The following is a 17,964-nucleotide window of genomic DNA, read 5'->3' as shown; positions in this document are numbered from 1 at the left end:
ACGTGCTTCCATTGGTTTTGCGTGATTTGTAGACACCGTGGTCCCCAATTCGAGTGCTGCCTGAAGCTGCAGATCTGATCCTTTTTACTGCTGTTGCAGCTGGGTCCACCTGCTTGACAGAGCAGGTTATTGTGTGGACACAGTGAGTAGGAAGTGGAATTGATGGAAGAAGCGTCACTTATTATTCCAGCTGGCTCTGCCTATGCTCAAATTAATTAAATTTGTGCGTTCCCTCTAGACAAAAAACACTCTGATTTCTCAAAACCCACATAAGGAATGGGCACTTCGGCAAAATAACAAATTACTCTCTGGATATTTAACAAAACAAAAAAATCAGAGGCCAAAGTGATGCACAGAGATTAATTAGAAGAAGAACCTTCTCAGATGAGTCCTTGTGAAGAAGTAGGAAAGTGTATTGAAATAAAGCGACAATGTAATGATTGATTAAGCAGATTTTAGTTCCAAATGGCCCAAGGGTAACATTTTGCATTTCACATATTGTTCTATGTATTCCAATTTGGTACAAAGAATAACTGAAGGTATAATGAAGCCTGTGGTTCATTGAGATTAACTAGAGAGTGATTCAGGTTCAATTATGCGGATGAATTATCAGAGAAGTATACTCTGTGGAAATGGAGAGCCTGCATGCTTGCGGGACATGTTCTATAACATTTGAACAGATTAATTTGCAAATATAAAACACCATGTAATGTATTTCATTTGTTCTTGAAACATTATCCAAATATCTGAAGTATTTGAAATGTTTAAAATTGAATGGCTGGCACAGCAAAGCAATTTATTGCTTTCTCAATATTCATCCTAAATTTTAAAAAGAACATGCAAATATTTATTATTGGCACTGCACTTTTAATATTTTTATTAAAAATTGCGTTGCCCCACAATACACTGTTAACTTAGTTAGACACCGCAGAATGTTGTGCTTTTATTTTAGATTTTCAGCTTCAGCAATATTTTGTTTCACATTTTGTTAGACTGTAAGTAATTCATACAAAAAATTCAAAGCAAATTTATTATCTCAGTACATATATGTCACCACAGACAATGCTTGAGATTCATATTCTTGTGGACATGCAAAGGAAGTATAAAGAAACACAACAGAATCAACGAAAGACCACACACAACAAGATGGACAAAAAAGACAATGTGCAAAAGACAACAATCTGTGCAAGTACAAAGAGAAATAATAATAATAATCAATAAAGATTGAGAACATGAGATGAAGAGTCCTCGATTGTGAATCCATAGGTTAGTTTCAGTTCAGTGTTGGGGTGAGTGAAATTGATTGAAGTTATCCCCTTTGGTTCAGGAAACAAATGCTTGAGGGGTGGTAACTGTTCTTGAATAAGGTGCTATCAGTCCTGAAGTTCCTGTACCTTCTTCCTGATGACAGCAGCCAGAAGAGAACATGGCTTGGATGGTGTGGGTCTTTGATGATGGACATGTAGATGTGCTCAATGGTGGGGAAGGGTTTACCCATGATGCAATGGACTGTATCCACTACTTTTTGTAGGTTTTTCTGGTCCAGGGCATTGGTATTTCCATACCAGTCTTTGATGCAACCAGTCAATATGCTCTCCACTGCACAACTATAAAAATTTGTCAAAGTTTTCGATGACATCCCAAATCAAAGCAAACTTCTAAGAAAGTAGAGGCACTGTTGTGCATTCTTTTTAATCACACTTACTTGCTGGATCCAGGACAGATTTTTTGAGATGATACTAATTTAAATTTAAAGTTACTGTTACTATCCACTTCTGAGTTCCCTGACATGGACTGGTTCATGGACCTTTGCTTTCCTCCTCCTGTAATCAATAATCAGCTCTTTTGTCTTGCTGTCATCGGGAGCTTGTTGTTGTGGCGCCACTCAACCAGATTTTCAGCATCCCTTCACCACCTTTGATTCAGTCAGCACAGTGGTGTCAATAGGAAACTTAAATATGGCAGCCGCACAGTCGTAAGAATAAAGGGAGTAACACAGGGGACTAAGCTCACATTCCTGTGGTGCACTTAGCTGATGGGGATTGTGGAGGAGTTGCTGTTACCAATCTGAACTGACCGAGGTCTGCAAGAGAAGAAATCAAGGATCTAGCCTTACAAGCGATTGAGGCCTGGGTTTTGTAACGTTTTGTTAGTTTTGAGGAGATTATAATACTGAATGCCAAGCTGGTGTCACTGATGCGCATCCTGATGTATGAATCTTCACTGTCCAGATGTTTCAGGGTTGAGTGAAGAGCCAACGAAATGGCATTTGCTGTTGTGATGGTAGGTAAATTGACAAGCTTCTTGATGAAATGCTCAAAAGGAAGGAAAAGTGAATTTAACATTCAATAAAGTCAAAATGATAGATCTGAAATCAAGCCTGAAAATTGTCTGGTACAAATTATGACCCTGCCTGTAAACCGCTACACTCAAAATTCCATTATCAGTTTTACAGAATATAATTTTAAGATTATCAGGACGTAAGTATTTGAGTAAACAAACTCATTCTGTGCGGAAGTATGGAATTCATTTTGAATTTTATGGATGAGAAAATTATAAAATGAGTTTTTGTGATGTTCATACAGGATTTGCATTAATCATTTAAAAGTAACCCCATTTTTTTTTTTTCTCTTTGCAGTTTTCAGGACTCTACCTTCTGTCTTTTTTCACAATCATTCTTGGATTAATCTTGTACTCTTCCACTTCCACGTATGTGGCCCAAGATCCACGTGTATACAAGCAGTTCCGCAACCCGGCAGGTCCTGCTGTGGAGATACCAGCCACCGGACAGCTGGAGCCATCAGTAACGTATTCCAGCCTGGGACAGGAGACTGAGGAGGAGGCTCATGTCAGAGTTCCTTGAAGAGGCACAAAGCTTGCTCCCTGGCGTTCCGATGGATTTTGTTCTGCATTCCAGATTCTTTTTGTTTGTTTACATCACCTCATTTCCCCAGTCTTTGTTTATTGCATCATAATATTTATTTTACCAAGCCAAATCTCTAGAATTGTTTTTACTAATCATAGAATTTAGTGAAATGTTATTTGAGATAATTGGGTTTAATGTGTCAGTTCACTGACTAAGAGTTTTTAAGTGGATTGCAATCAACTGATGGTTTATAAAGTGCCATCAAAAGCATTTTTATAATATAGTCTATATATCACTACCACTGTAAGGGAATAAAGGGGATTTTAACTGAGTTTAAATATGCACTGTATTTTTTCTCATTTCAAGTCATTCCCATCTTTTTGCACATGAATGATTTCATGCTAAGGCCATCTACGAAGTCATTTATAGGGTGATGTTATCTTTCTATTCAAAGCGCCATTATATGACCTCTGAACCTGTGTAATTCTAGAATGGATTATTGTATAGTTTAGAGTTTGCTAACTTGTGCTGTTAACATTTTGACACGTTGTGTAGTACGTTTGTGTTGCTTTAATAATGATAGTCTTCACAATTAGGTTACAGTAAGTATGGACTGTACCCCATGGGTAGAGATCAACTGTTAAATACAAAAATAACATGAGACAGTTAAACTTAGCACCACTACAAGAAAACAAACCAAAAACTGCACAGTTCAACTGAAAGATGCCCTTTATCTTTTTGATATCTGCATGCTCTTTATGGACTGGCTGTGGCAATGTAATGCCTGTATGATGTTTTCAAATAAATGCTTTATGAAAGATAATATTACAACATAGCTTCTTGTCTTGTAATTAATCAGTCAACAATGAAAAAATATAGCACTATCATCATTTTTCACATTATTTATCTTGCAGTTCTCAATAATTTCCAGCAGTTAGGAAGTAGATATGATCACGATTCAGCAATTAGGTTTCGTACGTTGTTGCATACACAAAGCACTGGAGAAACTCAGCAGGGCAGCCGGCATCTGTGGAAATGAATAAACAGACGACATTTCGGGTTGAAACCCTTCTTCAGGACTGAGAAGGAAAGGGGAAGATACCACAATAAAAAGGTGGGAGGGGAAAGAAACTAGCTAGAAGGTGATAGGTGAAGCTGAGTGGGTAGGAAAGGTCAAGGGCTGGAGAAGAAGGGATCTGATAGGAGTGGACCATAGGAGAAAGGGAAAGTGATAGGGAGGTGAGAAGATGTAAAAGGTCAGAGTGGGTAACAGAAGAAGGAGTGGGAGGGGAACATTTTTTACCGGAAGGAGAAATCGATATTCATGCCATCAGATTGGAGGCTACCCAGATGGAATATAAGGCTATGCTCCTCTAGCCTGAGGGTGGCGTCACGTTGGCAGAAAAGGAGGCCGTGGACCGACACGTCGGAATCGGAATTAAAATGTTTGGCTACGGGGAAGTACCACTTGTGGGAGGTGCTTGATGAAGTGGTCCCCCAATTTACGGAGGTGACATCGGGAGCACTGGACACAATAGGCGACCCTAGCGGATTGGCAGGTGAGGTGTTGCTTCACTTGGAAGGACTGCTTGGGGCTTTGAATGGAGAGGAGGGACGAGGTGTATGGGCAGCTTAGGCCATATGCAGGGATAAATGGTGGGAGGGATGGTTGGACAGGGGAATTGTGGAGGGAGCAATCCCTATAGAAAGCAGAGGGGGTAACTAAAGGTATGTTTAGTGGTAACGTGCATCATCCTCTGTTACCACTGCCATCTCCAAAGAGATATACACTCGGCGGCCTCCTTATTAGGGACCCCTGTACACCTGCTTATTAATGCCAATGACTAATCACCTGATTGTGTGGCAGCAACTCAATGCATAAAAGCCTGCAGACATGGTCAAGGTATCAGCGTTTGGGATTGATTAGTAAAAGCAAATTAAAGGAAGCCAGGGGCAAGCGCAGTGGCCATCATCTGTGTGGACAGAGTCAGAGAGGTGATCTTAAGGCTTCAGCCAAGGGAGGCTTCCTTCTTTATGTTTGCTCAGCTAGGACAGGTGGGATAGTGAAATGCTCCACTTGCAGGCTGTGGGTAGGCAGAGAGACCTCCAGTATCACTGTTGACTATAACTGCGAGAAATGCATCCAGCTTCTAACATTCTGCTCTTCCGAGCTGGAGCTGGAGCTGGAACTGGATGAACTCTGAATCATTCGGGAGGCTGAGGAGGTGATAGATAGGACTTATAAAGAGGTAGTTACACCAAAGGTGCAGGACCCAAGGAACCGGATGACAGGAAGGGGAAAAGGTTAAGGAGCCAAGGTAGAGTAGCCCTGTGGCCATCGCCATCAGCAAAAGGTATACCACTCTGGATATGGTCAGGAAGATGGCCTACAGAGGAAAGTTACTGTGGTCCGGTCTCTGGCACTGAGTCTGCCTCCGTGACTCAGAAGGGAAGGGGGGAGAAGAGGCATGCTGTGGTGATAGGGGATTCATTGGTTAGGGGAACGGATAGGAGGCTCTGTGGGTGAGAACGAGCCTCCCAAATGCTAGGGTTCAGGATATCTCAGATTGAGTCCTCAGCATTCTTAAGTGGGAGGGTGAACAGCCAGAGATCATGGTCCATGTAGACACCATGAGTAGGACGAGTGACGAGGTTCTGCAAAGGGATTTCAGGAAGTTAGGTGCTAAGTTAAAGGGCAGGACCTCCAGGGTTGTGATCTCAGGACTCCTACCCATGGCACATGTTAGTGAGGCCAGAACGAGAAAGATTATACAGTTTAACACACGGCTGAGGAGTTGTACGAGGGAGGGCATAAGATTTTTGGATCATTGGGCTCTCTTCCAGGGAAGGTGGGCCTGTAAAAAAGAGAAAAACACACACAAAATGCTGGTGGAACACAACAGGCCAAGCAGCATCTATAGGGAGAAGCGCTGTTGACGTTTCGGGCCGAGACCCTTCGTCAGGACTAACCGAAAGGAAAGATAGTAAGAGATTTGAAAGTAGTGGGGGAGGGGGAAATGCGAAATGATAGGAGAAGACCGGAGGGGGTGGGATGAAGCTAGGAGCTGGAAAGGTGATAGACATATCAGAATGGGAATGGGACGTGGAATTAAAATATCACCCCGCTCTGGTCTTCTGCCTGCTCTGGATCTCTTTATTGCTAATTGTTGACGGGACATCAACCGTCTCGACTTCACCACACCCTGTTCCAATTCCAACCTCACTCCTTCCGAATGCTCTGCTCTCTGCTCCATCCGCACCAATCCCAACCTCACTATAAAACCTGCTGATAAGGGGGGAGCTGTTGTTGTCTTGCGTACTGACCTCTACCTGGCTGAGGCACAGCAACAACTCTCTGATACCTCCTCTTATTTACCCCTTGATCATGACCCCACTAAGGAGCACCAGGCCATTGTCTCCTATACCATTACCAACCTTATCAGCTCTGGGGATCTCCCATCCACTGCCACCAACCTCATAGTTCCCACACCCCGCACTTCCCATTTCTACCTCCTACCCAAGATCCACAAACCTGCCTGTCCAGGTAGACCCATTGTCTCAGCTTGCTCCTGCCCCACTGAACTCATTTCTGCATACCTTGACACTGTCTTATCCCCCCTTGTTCAATCTCTTCCCACCTATGTTCGGGACACTTCTCATGCTTTGAATTTTTTCAATGATTTTAAGTTCCCTGGCTCCCACCGTCTTATTTTCACCATGGACGTCCAGTCACTATATACCTCCATCCCCCACCGAGATGGTCTCAAAGCTCTCTGCTTTTTTTTGGATTCCAGACCTAACCAATTCCCCTCTACCTCCACTCTCCTCCGTCTAGCGGAATTAGTTCTTACTCTCAATAATTTCTCCTTTGGCTCCTCCCACTTCCTCCAAACCAAGGGTGTAGCCATGGGCACCCGTATGGGTCCCATTTATGCCTGCCAACTTGTTGGCTTTGTGGAACAGTCCATGTTCCAAGTCTATATGGGTATCCATCCCCCTCTTTTCCTTTGCTACATCGACGACTGCATTGGCGCTGCCTCTTGCATGCATGCTGAGCTCGTCGACTTCATTAACTTTGCCTCCAACTTTCACCCTGCCCTCAAATTTACCTGGTCCATTTCCGACACCTCCCTCCCCTTTCCTGATCTTTCTGTCTCCATCTCTGGAGATGGCCTATCTACTGATATCTACTATAAGCCTACAGACTCTCACAGCTACTTGGACTATTCCTCTTCCCACCCTGTCTCTTGCAAAAAGGCTATCCCCTTCTCACAATTCCTCCGTCTCCGCTGCATCTGCTCTCAGGATGAGGCTTTTCATTCCAGGATGAAGGAGATGTCTTCCTTTTTTTTAAACAAAGGGGCTTCCCTTCGTCCACCATCAATTCTGCTCTCAAACGCATCTCTCCCATTTCCCGCACATCTCCCCTCACCCCATCCACCCGCCACCCCACTCGGGATAGGGTTCCCCTTGTCCTTAACTACCACCCCACCAGCCTCCAGGTCCAATGTATAATTCTCCGTAACTTCCGCCACCTCCAACGGGATCCCAGTACCAAGCACATTTTTCCCTCCCCCCTCTTTCTGCTTTTCACAGGGATCACTCCCTACGCGACTCCTTTGTCTACTCGTCCCTTCCCACCGATCTCCCTCCTGGCACTTATCCTTGTAAACGGAACAAGTGCTACACCTGCCCTTACACTTCCTCCCTCACCACCATTCAGGGCCCCAGACAGTCCTTCCAGGTGAGGTGACACTTCATCTGTGAGTCGGCTGGTGTGGTATACTGCGTCCGGTGCTCCCGGTGTGGCCTTTTATATATTGGTGAGACCCAACGCAGACTGGGAGACCGTTTCGCTGAACAACTACGCTCGGTCCGCCAGAAAAAGCAGGACATTTTAATTCCATGTCTCATTCCCATTCTGATAAGTCTATCCATGACCTCCTCTACTGTCAAAATGAATCCAAAGTCAGGTTGGAGGAACAACACCTTATATACCGGCTGGGTAGCCTCCAACCTGATGGCATGAACATTGACTTCTCTAACTTCCATTAATGCCCCTCCTCCCCTTCTTACCCCATCCCTGACATATTTAGTTGTTTGCCAGTTCTCCATCTTCCTCTGGTGTTTCACCCTCTTCCTTTCTTTCCCCTGAGGCCTCCCGTCCCATGATCCTTTCCCTTCTTCAGCTCTGTATCACTTTCACCAATCACCTTTCCAGCTCTTAGCTTTATCCCACCCCCTCCAGTCTTCTCCTTTCATTTCGCATTTCCCCCTCCCCCCACTACTTTCAAATCTCTTACTATCTTTCCTTTCGGTTAGTCCTGATGAAGGGTCTCAGCCCGAAACGTCGACAGCGCTTCTCCCTATAGATGCTGCTTGGCCTGCTGTGTTCCACCAGCATTTTGTGTGTGTTGTTTGAATTTCCAGCATCTGCAGATTTCCTCGTGTTTGCCCTGTAAAAAAGAAACCGTTTGTACCTGAACTGGAGGGGGGGGGGGGGGGGTGCGGAACTAATAACCTAGTGGCAAGGTTTGTAAATGTTGCATGATGGGGTTTAAACCAGAGTTGCAAGGGGATAGGAACCAAAGTTCCAGAAAATTTAGTGGAGAGATTGTGGAGGCAGATGTTGGTAAGACTTCAGATGAAGTTAGGAATCAAAAGTTAGGAACATGGTGCGACTAGTGTTCTGAGCTGCCTATATTTCAGTGCCAGAAGTATCGTAGGAAAGGCAGTTCATAGTGCTGAAGATGAGGTAGCTGGTTTACAAACAAAGGCAATGTGTAGTGTGGAGAGACTGTTGATTGGGTAAAGTTGCAGTCAACAGGATGAGTTGCAATGTAAAAAGTGGACAAAGTTGAAAAGGGTGAATACAGGACTGAAGGTGTTGTCGTGGAATACGTGCAGTATACGAAGTAAGGTAGATGCACTTGCAGCCCAGTTGCAGATTGGCAGGTATGATTTTGTAAGCATCACTGAATCAGGGCTTAAAGATTATAGCTGGGAGCTTAATGTCTAAAGATACACATTGTATTGAAAGGCTAGGTAGGAAGGCAGAGGGGGTGGTGTTGCTCTGTTGGCAAAAAGTGAAATCAAATCATTAGAAAGAGGTGAAATAAGGTCAGAAGGTGTTGAATCATTACATATGGCGCTAAGGAACTGCAAAGGTAAACAGATCTTGTTTGGAGTTGTACAAGGGGTGATTGATAAGTTTGTGGCCTAGGTAGAAGGAGTCAATTTTAGAAAGCACGTTTATTTTTCAACAGAGTCCCCTCTTACATTTACACACTTAGTCCAGCAGTCGTAGAGCATACAGATCCCTTCTTTGTAGAAGTTGGCAACTTGGACCTCCAGAAAGTGGTCCACAACAGGGGTGATTGATAAGTTCGTGGTCTAAGGTAGAGGGAGATGAGTTATACAGCTCTCATTACATGCACGTGCAGTTCAACTCTTATGCAGAAAGTTTGAAGTGAATAAGTCATCTTGCACTTGTGTAATTGGATTTTCAGAAGGCTTTTGATGAGATGCCACACATAAGCCTGCTTAACAAACTGTAGTAGTGTAGGCCTCCGTTAGTCTTGATAGACCATGGATTTGCACCTTGGAAAGCTTCCAGGGCGCAAGCCTGGGCAAGGTTTTCTTAATGGAAGACCGGCAGTTGCCCATGCTGCAAGTCTCCCCTCTCCATGCCACCGATGTTGTCCAAGGGAAGGGCATTAGGACCCGTTTAGCTTGGCACTGGTGTTGTTGCAGAGCTATGTGTGGTTACGTGCTTTGCTCAAGGACACACATGTAAGCCTCAACCAAGGCTTGAATTAGCAACCTTCAGATCACTAGATGAATGCCTTAACCACTTGGCCACATGCCAACACTTAACAAACTACAAGCCCAAGGTATTACAGGAAAGATTCTAGCATGGATAAAGCAGTGTCTGATTGGCAGGAGACAAAGAGTTGGCATAAAGGGAGCATTTTCTGCTGGGTGCCGGTGACTAGTAATGTTCCACACGGGTCTGTATTGGGACCGATTCTTTCAATGTAATATGTCAATGATTTAATGATGAAATTGGTGGCTTTGTTACAAAGTTTGCAGACGATATGAAGGTAGGCAGAGGGGAAGGTAGTTCTGAGGAAGTGGAGAGAATACTGAAGGACTGAGGCAGATTAGGAGAATGGGCAAAGAAATGGCAGATGGTATACAGTGTCAGGGAATTGGGAGTCCTTGTGCAGGATTCCATAAAGGTTAATTTGAAATTTGAGTCTGTGTTGAGGAATGCAAATGCAATATTAACATTCATTTAAAGAGGATTAGAATATAAAAGCAAAGTTGAAATTTTATAAAGCACTGGTGAGGTTTCACTTGCATCATTGTGAGTCTTACCTTAGAAAGCATGTGCTGAAACTGGTGAGGGTTCAAAGGAGGTTCACGAAAATGATTCCAGGATTGAACAGTTTGTGATATGAAGAGCGTTTGATGTCTCGGGGCCGGTATTCACTAGAATTCAGAAGACTTCATTGAAACCTATCAAATGGTGAAAGGGCTTGACAGTGTGGATGTGGAGAGGATGTTCCCTATGATGGGAGACTCTAAGACCAGGTGGCACAGCCTCAGAAAAGAGGGGCGTCCTTTTAGAACAGAGATGATGATGAATTTCTTTAGCCAGACAGTGGTGAATCTGTGGAATTCTTTATCACAGGCAGCTGTGAAGGCTAAGTCTTTATGTACAGTATATTTAAGACAGGGGTTGATGAATTCCTGATTGGGCAGGGCATGAAGGAATACGGGGAGAAGGCAGATTGGGGCTGAGAGGAAAATTGGATCACCCATCATGAAATGACGGAGCAGACTCAATGGGCCAAATGGCCTAATACTGCTCCTATATCTGATTATCTTATATAAGAGGTTCAGTTGTTGTTCAGACCAAAAATCAGAATGGGGATGAAATGTGATCTAAGTGACTTTGACTGTGGAATGATTGTTGGTGCCAGATGGGGTGGTTTGAGTATCTCAGAAACTGCTGATCTCATGGAATCTTCATGCACAACAGCCTCTAGAATAGGGGTTCCCAACCTGGGGTCTATGGACCTCTTGCTTAATGATATTGGTCAACAGCATAAAAAAGGTTGGGAACCCCTGCTCTGGAGTTTACAGAGAATGGTGAGAGAAACCAGTGCAAGCTGACAGGAAGGCAACAGTACCTCAAGTAACCACATGTTACAACAGTGGTCTGCGGAAGAGCATCTCTGATGTCGAATCAAGGTGGATGGGCTACAGCAGCAAAAGACTACACCGGGTTTCTCTCCTGTACCTATTGAAGTAACTACTGAGAGTACATTGCTGCTAACTATGAATATCTTATTTTATTATTGATATTGTGTGAAATATAATTAGTTGCTTATAATGCCAGTTGAACACTTCAAATTTCTTTACTCAGAGTGTCAAAAGTAATATAGATTTTCTATCTGGGATTCACATTAAAAAGGGTTCCAGTTTTATGCCCAGCCTCTCAAGCAGCTGTACAATTGGTCCAGGATAAAATTGTAAGCATTCACTATGCCATTTTAAATGCAATCAGTATTAGCAGAGCCATAGTTCATAATAGCTTTCCCTATTTATTCTGAGCTAAGTGAGAGGAATTCAGGAGAAAAAGAGATGAAGGAAAATTATAGTTACTAAAAATATCCCAGTCAAACTTACAAGCGGAATTAATCAGGCAAGATTTGATGTAAATCAGATTAAACTGCAGGTTAGTTAGAAAGTCAAATGGATTTTGGCTTAAGAATTGATGCACATATTTTAATCGCTTTGCTTTCCATTTTAAACAGTGCCTTTATTGGTTTTAAATCCCCTGCAATATTTTTAAAAATATGACTTTACATTTATTCCTGTCTTCTTACATAGTTGGTGTGTTGCTAACAGAAACATTTATAAAAGGTTAATGAATTATTTGTCTAGCATATTAAACAAATTTTTCAACAATTCTGTTCCTGAAACGAGGAATGAATTAGCATTTATATAGCAATATGCAAAATCTCTAAGTATCCTAAATTGTGTAGTGTCTAATGAAATACTTTAGAAGCATTATTAGTGTTATAATGTAGGAGGAAACATGGCCTTCATTTTAAGCATAACAATAAGATAATGACCTGACAAATCTGCGATAATTTGGTGATGCCTACTGAGAGATAAATATTAACCAATATTCCATTCACACTCCCCTGTTTTTCCTTAAATAGTGTCAGGAAGTTAGATGCATCATTCAGAGGAGACAAGTACAAGTCTTCAAACTTCATTCAACAGATGACATCACCAATAGTGCAGCATTTCATCTCTTCTACATAGAGGTTATGAATAGGTTGCTGGCTCAAATTCCTCAGTAGTCTTTGAACCCACTACACTTTAATTTGAGCGCAAAATTGGCACAACCGATTCTTTCAAGGTTTTATTTTAATAGGTCAAGTCTAGTCAACTTTAATGTTATATGCACTTATACTGTCAAATGAGACAGCATTTCTCCAGGCCTGGGTGTAAAGCACAGGAGTACATATAACACACAATAACTTAGGAAAGTAAAGATAAAATCTCCAGATGATTTACGCATATAGCGTAATATCAGTCAGCTATATTAATATCAATTTTATCTTTATTGAGAATGTACTATTCTGACTGAACACCAATCCAAAATTTAGTAATTTGGAATTACCTCAAGCATATTATTTCCACTAACAATTGCAATAATATCCATTTTCAAATGTATAACATTTTGGAATGAATTTAATTTTCTTGTAGCGTAACATAGAGTAGCATACTTAAACAGTTAGTGTTCAATTAGGCACAAAAAATCATCATAATTTAATAATTTAGGAAGAAAAACTGAAGCAAAATAATGAATAGCTATAGAAACTAATAAGATCTTCAGAATTAAATGATTGGGTAACTGATTTATTCTGAATATAGAACTAGAATGTTTAATGAAACAAGATTTGTTATAGATTATTGAATTTTTAACATGCTGCTTGAATTATAATTGTTTTAAAAGTTAATTCACTACTAATTTTATTAGTAGAACTATACGGTCACACAAGACAAATTATGTGAACAACTTTCTATTTTTCTGCTCTGTCGATGAACAGATTGTAAACCAGACAGTGCTTCAAGGACTGAGATACAGAGTTAAATCAATCAACACTAAGTATGTTGTAAGAATGTGTAATAAAAAACAACCCCGATACAACTGGGGTTGGTCAGTTTTCATTCACATACGTTGCCAAATATTCATTGCTTCCTTTTGATTTCTTCCCAATACTATTCCATTGAATTTAAGACATGTCTAAGGTTGGCATCACCTCCAGTAACAATTGAGTAGTTCTTTGTGGATGCATTATAAAATGGAAACCCAATAACATTATATACACTCGGTGGCCACTTCATTAGTTACCTCTTGTCCCTAACAAAGTGGTCATTGAGTATATGTTTGTGGTCTTCTGTGACTAAAGCCCATCCACTTCAGAATTCAGCATGTTGTGCATTCAGAGAAGCTCTTCTGCACATCACTGTTGTAACACATGGATATTTAAGTTACTGTCGCCTTCCTGTCAGCTTAAACCAGTCAGGATATTCTCCTCTGACCTTTCTCATTAACAAGGCAATTTTGCCCACAGAACTGCCACTCGCTGAATTTTATCTTTAGTTTTTTCACACCATTCTCTGTAAACTCTAGAGACTGTTGTGCATGAAAATCCAAGGAGATCAGCAGTTTCTGAGATACTCAAACCACCCCATCTGACCATCAACAATCTTTCCGTGATCAAAGCCACTTAGATCACATTTCTTCTCCACTCTGATATTTGGTCTGAACAACAACTGAACCTCTTGACCATGTCTGCATGCTTTGAGGCACTGAGTTGCTGCCACATGATTGGCTGATTAGATATTTTCAATATCAAGCAGGTGTACCCAATAAAGTGGCCATTGAGTGTATTCTGCAGCTACCATCTGCATTAGAAATGTTTTATGAAAGTGCAGAGTTTGGGAGATGTAAATGCACTATGTTTTAAGACCATAAGATATAGGAGCAAAGTTAGGCCATTTAGCCCATTGACGCTGCTCCGCCATTTCATCATGGCTGATCCCTCTCAGCCCCAATCTCCTGCCATCTCCCCGTATCCCTTTATGCCCTAACTAATCAAGAACTTTCTTGCCCTGACTGCCTTTCAGCTGCAGTACCTGTGCCAAGCACGATGCCACCTGGCCTTATGAAGTAAATATCCCTCCATTCCTGCCTGTTCATGCATTTGTTTCACTGTCTCTCAAACATTGCTATCATATCCGCCAATACCACTTTCCTGGCAGCATGTTCCAGGCATCTACCACACCCTACGTAAAGCAACAAATCTTGCCTTGTAAATCTCTTTTAATCTTTCCCCCTTTTTGATAAACCAGGCCCTCCAGTATTTGACATCTGCACCCTAGGGAGAAAAGAATCTTTATCAACCCTGTCCATGCATCTTATAATTTACTTCTTGCCGGTTATGCCGCTGGTGCTTAGGGCAGCAATGAAGATCCTCCATCTCTGGTGGAGTTTAGGGCTTCCTTCATTACATTGGTAGCTTCCTCTAAGTTTTCACTACTGTCCGTTATGCAAGTCCCAGGTGGAGACTCAGGAATGCCATCACACTCAGATATAGAAGGATTCTTCATTGTTGTTTCTGTAACAATTTTGTTTTACCAGTCAGGGCTGTTAGCCCTGAGCTGAATCCCTGAACCTGGAGGACCGGTGGACTACTCTTCGTCTGGCCTCTACCCATTGATCTGTTTGGTATGGGTGTCCCTACCAAGAGCCAAAGCATAAAGTTCTGACTCCAGCCAACGTAGCTCTCTGGGTCATTGAGGCATACAAGCCTCCAAACCGTGACAAGTTTGTGTTCTTCTTGGAGGATCTTAAGATCTTATGTATTTTTATTTGTTCACCCCTTGACTTCTGACACTCAACAGAAAATAACTGAAGTCTGTTCAAACTCTCCTCATAGCTAATATTTTCTAATCCAGGCAACATCGTGGTGAATCTCCTCTACACTCCTCCTAAATCCTTCATATCCTTCCTGTAATAAGGTGACCAGAATGGCATCTAAATTCTTGGGATTATTTTCATGAAACTCCTCTGGACTGTCTCCAAAGGCAGCACATCCCTTCTGAGATACGAGGCCCACGACTGCTCACAAAACTCTAAACGTGGTCTGACCAATGCAATGTTGGCATTTATTTCAAGGGGAATAAAACATAAAAGCAAGGAGTTAATGCTGAGGCTTTATAAGACAGTAGTCAGGTTGCACTTGGAGTATTGTCAACAATTTTGGGTCCCATATCTCAGAAAAGATTTCTTGTCATTGGAGAGTCCAGAGGAGTTTCACAAGGATGATTCCAGGAATGAAAGGGTTAACATTTAGGCCTGTTTGGCAGCCTTGGGCCTGTACTCACTAAAATTTAGAAGAATGCGTGGGGATCTCATTGAAACCTACCAAATGTTGTAAGGACTAGATAGAGTGGATGTGGTGAGAGTGTATCCAATGGTGGGTGTATCCAGAACTGGAGGGCACAGACTCAAAACTGAGCGGTGACCTTTCGGACCAGAGGTAAGGAGAAATTTTTCCAGCCAAAGAGTAGTGAATCTGTGGTATGCTCTGCTACAAACCATGGTGGAGGCCAAGTCTGAGGGTGTACTTAAGGCAGAAGTTGATAGTTTCTTGATTGGTCAATGCTTCAAAGGATATGGGGAGAAGGCAGGAGTATGGGGTTGAATGGGATCTGGGATCAGTCATGATAGAATGGTGGAGCAGACCTGATGGGCTGAATGGCCTAATTCTGCTCCTATGTCTTATGGTCATATAAAGCCTCACCATTACATCCTAGTTAGATATTCTAGTCCTCTTGAATTGAATGCCAACCTTGCACTTGTTCCAACTGCAATATGCTACTGTGTCTTTAGAAATACAGTAGTTTGATGAACGAGTTGCCTGCTTTGTCAGCAGGGCTAAATACCTCCTCCAGTCAATAGGTTATGGCAGTCATGAGCCCAACAGTCAACTAGTTAGTAAGGAAATGCTACACTGCCCAATCATCACCTCCCTCTCCTCTATTCAGCGGTCCCAACAGTCCTTCCAGATGAGGCAACACCTGCCAATCTGTTGTGGGCATCTATTGTATCTGGTGCTTCCTATGCAGCCTCCTCCACTTTGGTGAGATCTGACATAATTGGGAGACTGTTTTGTGGGGCACCTCTGCTCCATCTGCTAAAAGTGTAAATTCCCAGTAGCCAACCATTTTAATTCCTATTCCCATTCCCATTCTGACATGGCAGTCCATGGCCTCCTCTTCTACCATGTTCAGATCACTTTCAAGGTAGTAGTGCAACATATCATATTCCATCTGGGTGGCCTCCAAACTGAAGGCATGAACATCAATTTCTCCTTCCAGTGAGTTATTTCTCTCTTTTTTCCCCTTATCTCCTCCCCTTCTCTCTTCTTCTGCTTCTCACTCTGATTTCTTACCTCTTCTCTTAATCTGCCTATCAACCCACCCTGCTGCCCCTCCTCCTTCCCTTTCTTCCATGGCCCTCTCTCTTATCAGATTCCTTATTCTCCAACCCTTTACCTTTCCCACTCACCTGGCCTCACCTGTCACCTTCTAGGTTGTCCTCCTTCCCCTAGCCTCACTGTTTTATTCTGGTGTCTTTCCTCTTCCTTTCAAGTCTTGATGAAGGGTCTCAGCCCAAAATATCAACTGTTCATTCATTTCCACGGAAGCTGCCCGACCTGCCGAGCTCCTCCAGCATTTGTATGTGTTGCAACAAACCTTTATGTAACTCTTTCACCTCCTGGATTGCAATACACTTATAGATTTGTGTAGAGCCATTAATATAAGCAAACTGGCAAAGATGCATCATGTCACAGGAGTGCAATTGTGGTCTCTGCAGAATCTTTTGTTACTTGCCTTGGTGAACAGCAACACATGAATTGTTTCTTTTTAATTGAAGGTAGCCAACGCTCCAACAAGTAAAAGTGGCTGGTAGAGCAATGTATCAAAGTCATGACACACATGATTTTTAAAGTTGAGATTACAATCAGGTTAGCCATGAACTTATTAAATGGTAAACCAAGTTAGAGCAACTGAGTGACCTACTACTAATTTTCTATAAATCTGAAGACTCAGAGAAAAAGTGAAGATTTATCAGAGTTGAGAGTCAAAAATGAATACTGAGCCAAGTCAGGGATAACAAGCATTTGAGACATAGAGTACGGCACAGAAACAGGCCCTGTGGCCCATCTGGTTCATGCTGAAATATTGAAACTGTCTAGTTCCATCAACCTGCACCCAGACTATAGTCTTCCATATCCATGTACCTACCCAAACTTCTTTTAAATGTTGAAATTGAGCTGGCATGCACCATTGAACAAAGAGGTTGCTCAAAGTAAATTTATAATAAAAGTACATATATGTTAACATATACAACCCTGAGATTCATTTTCTTGTGGGCATACTCAATAAATCCGATAACCATAATAGAGTGAATGAAAGAATGCATCAATAGGGTTGGCAACAAACGTGTCAAATACAAAAATAAAGAGAAAAATAAATAATAACAATAAATAAATAAATAAATATATATATATATATATATATATATATATATATATATATATATATATATATCAAGAGCATGAGATGAAGAGTCCGTGAAAGTGAGTCCATAAGTTGTAGGAACAGCTTACTGATGGGACAAGAGAAGTTGAGTGAAGTTATCCCCACTGGTTCAAGAGCCTGATGGTTGAGGGGTAGTAACCTGGTGGTGTGAGTCCTGAGGCTCCAGTACCTTCTTCCTGATGGCAGCAGCAAGAAGAGAACGTGATCTCTCTGGTGGCAAGAGCGTCTTATTAGTGTTAGCTTTCAGACTACAGATGAACTAATGTAACATCTGTCAGTTGCTGGAGAAAAACCCAATATTAAATGCCAAGCACCATTCTGACTGGCACAAGCAATGGAGGCACAGGGATTGGCATCAATAACTCCACATTTCTATGATAGAAAAGTAAACCTTCCAG

At 42.1% G+C, this 17,964-nt stretch overlaps 1 protein-coding gene across 1 annotated transcript in view; it reads left to right on the top strand.

The window, feature by feature from the left end:
* slc35f1 (solute carrier family 35 member F1) overlaps nucleotides 1–3,697 on the top strand; it is a 372,306-nt gene extending 368,609 nt beyond the window's left edge. The window contains exon 8 of the mRNA XM_073057399.1: nucleotides 2,639–3,697. Coding sequence (XP_072913500.1) covers nucleotides 2,639–2,863 — 225 coding nt within the window. The 3' untranslated portion in view covers nucleotides 2,864–3,697. The remainder of the gene's footprint in view (nucleotides 1–2,638) is intronic.
* The last annotated feature ends 14,267 nt before the right edge of the window (nucleotides 3,698–17,964 follow it).

Source organism: Hemitrygon akajei, chromosome 9 (assembly GCF_048418815.1).
Source record: "Hemitrygon akajei chromosome 9, sHemAka1.3, whole genome shotgun sequence".
NCBI lineage: Eukaryota > Metazoa > Chordata > Chondrichthyes > Myliobatiformes > Dasyatidae > Hemitrygon > Hemitrygon akajei.
Note: the sequence above shows the minus strand (reverse complement) of the source record. Positions and strands in the feature narration are given on the sequence as shown.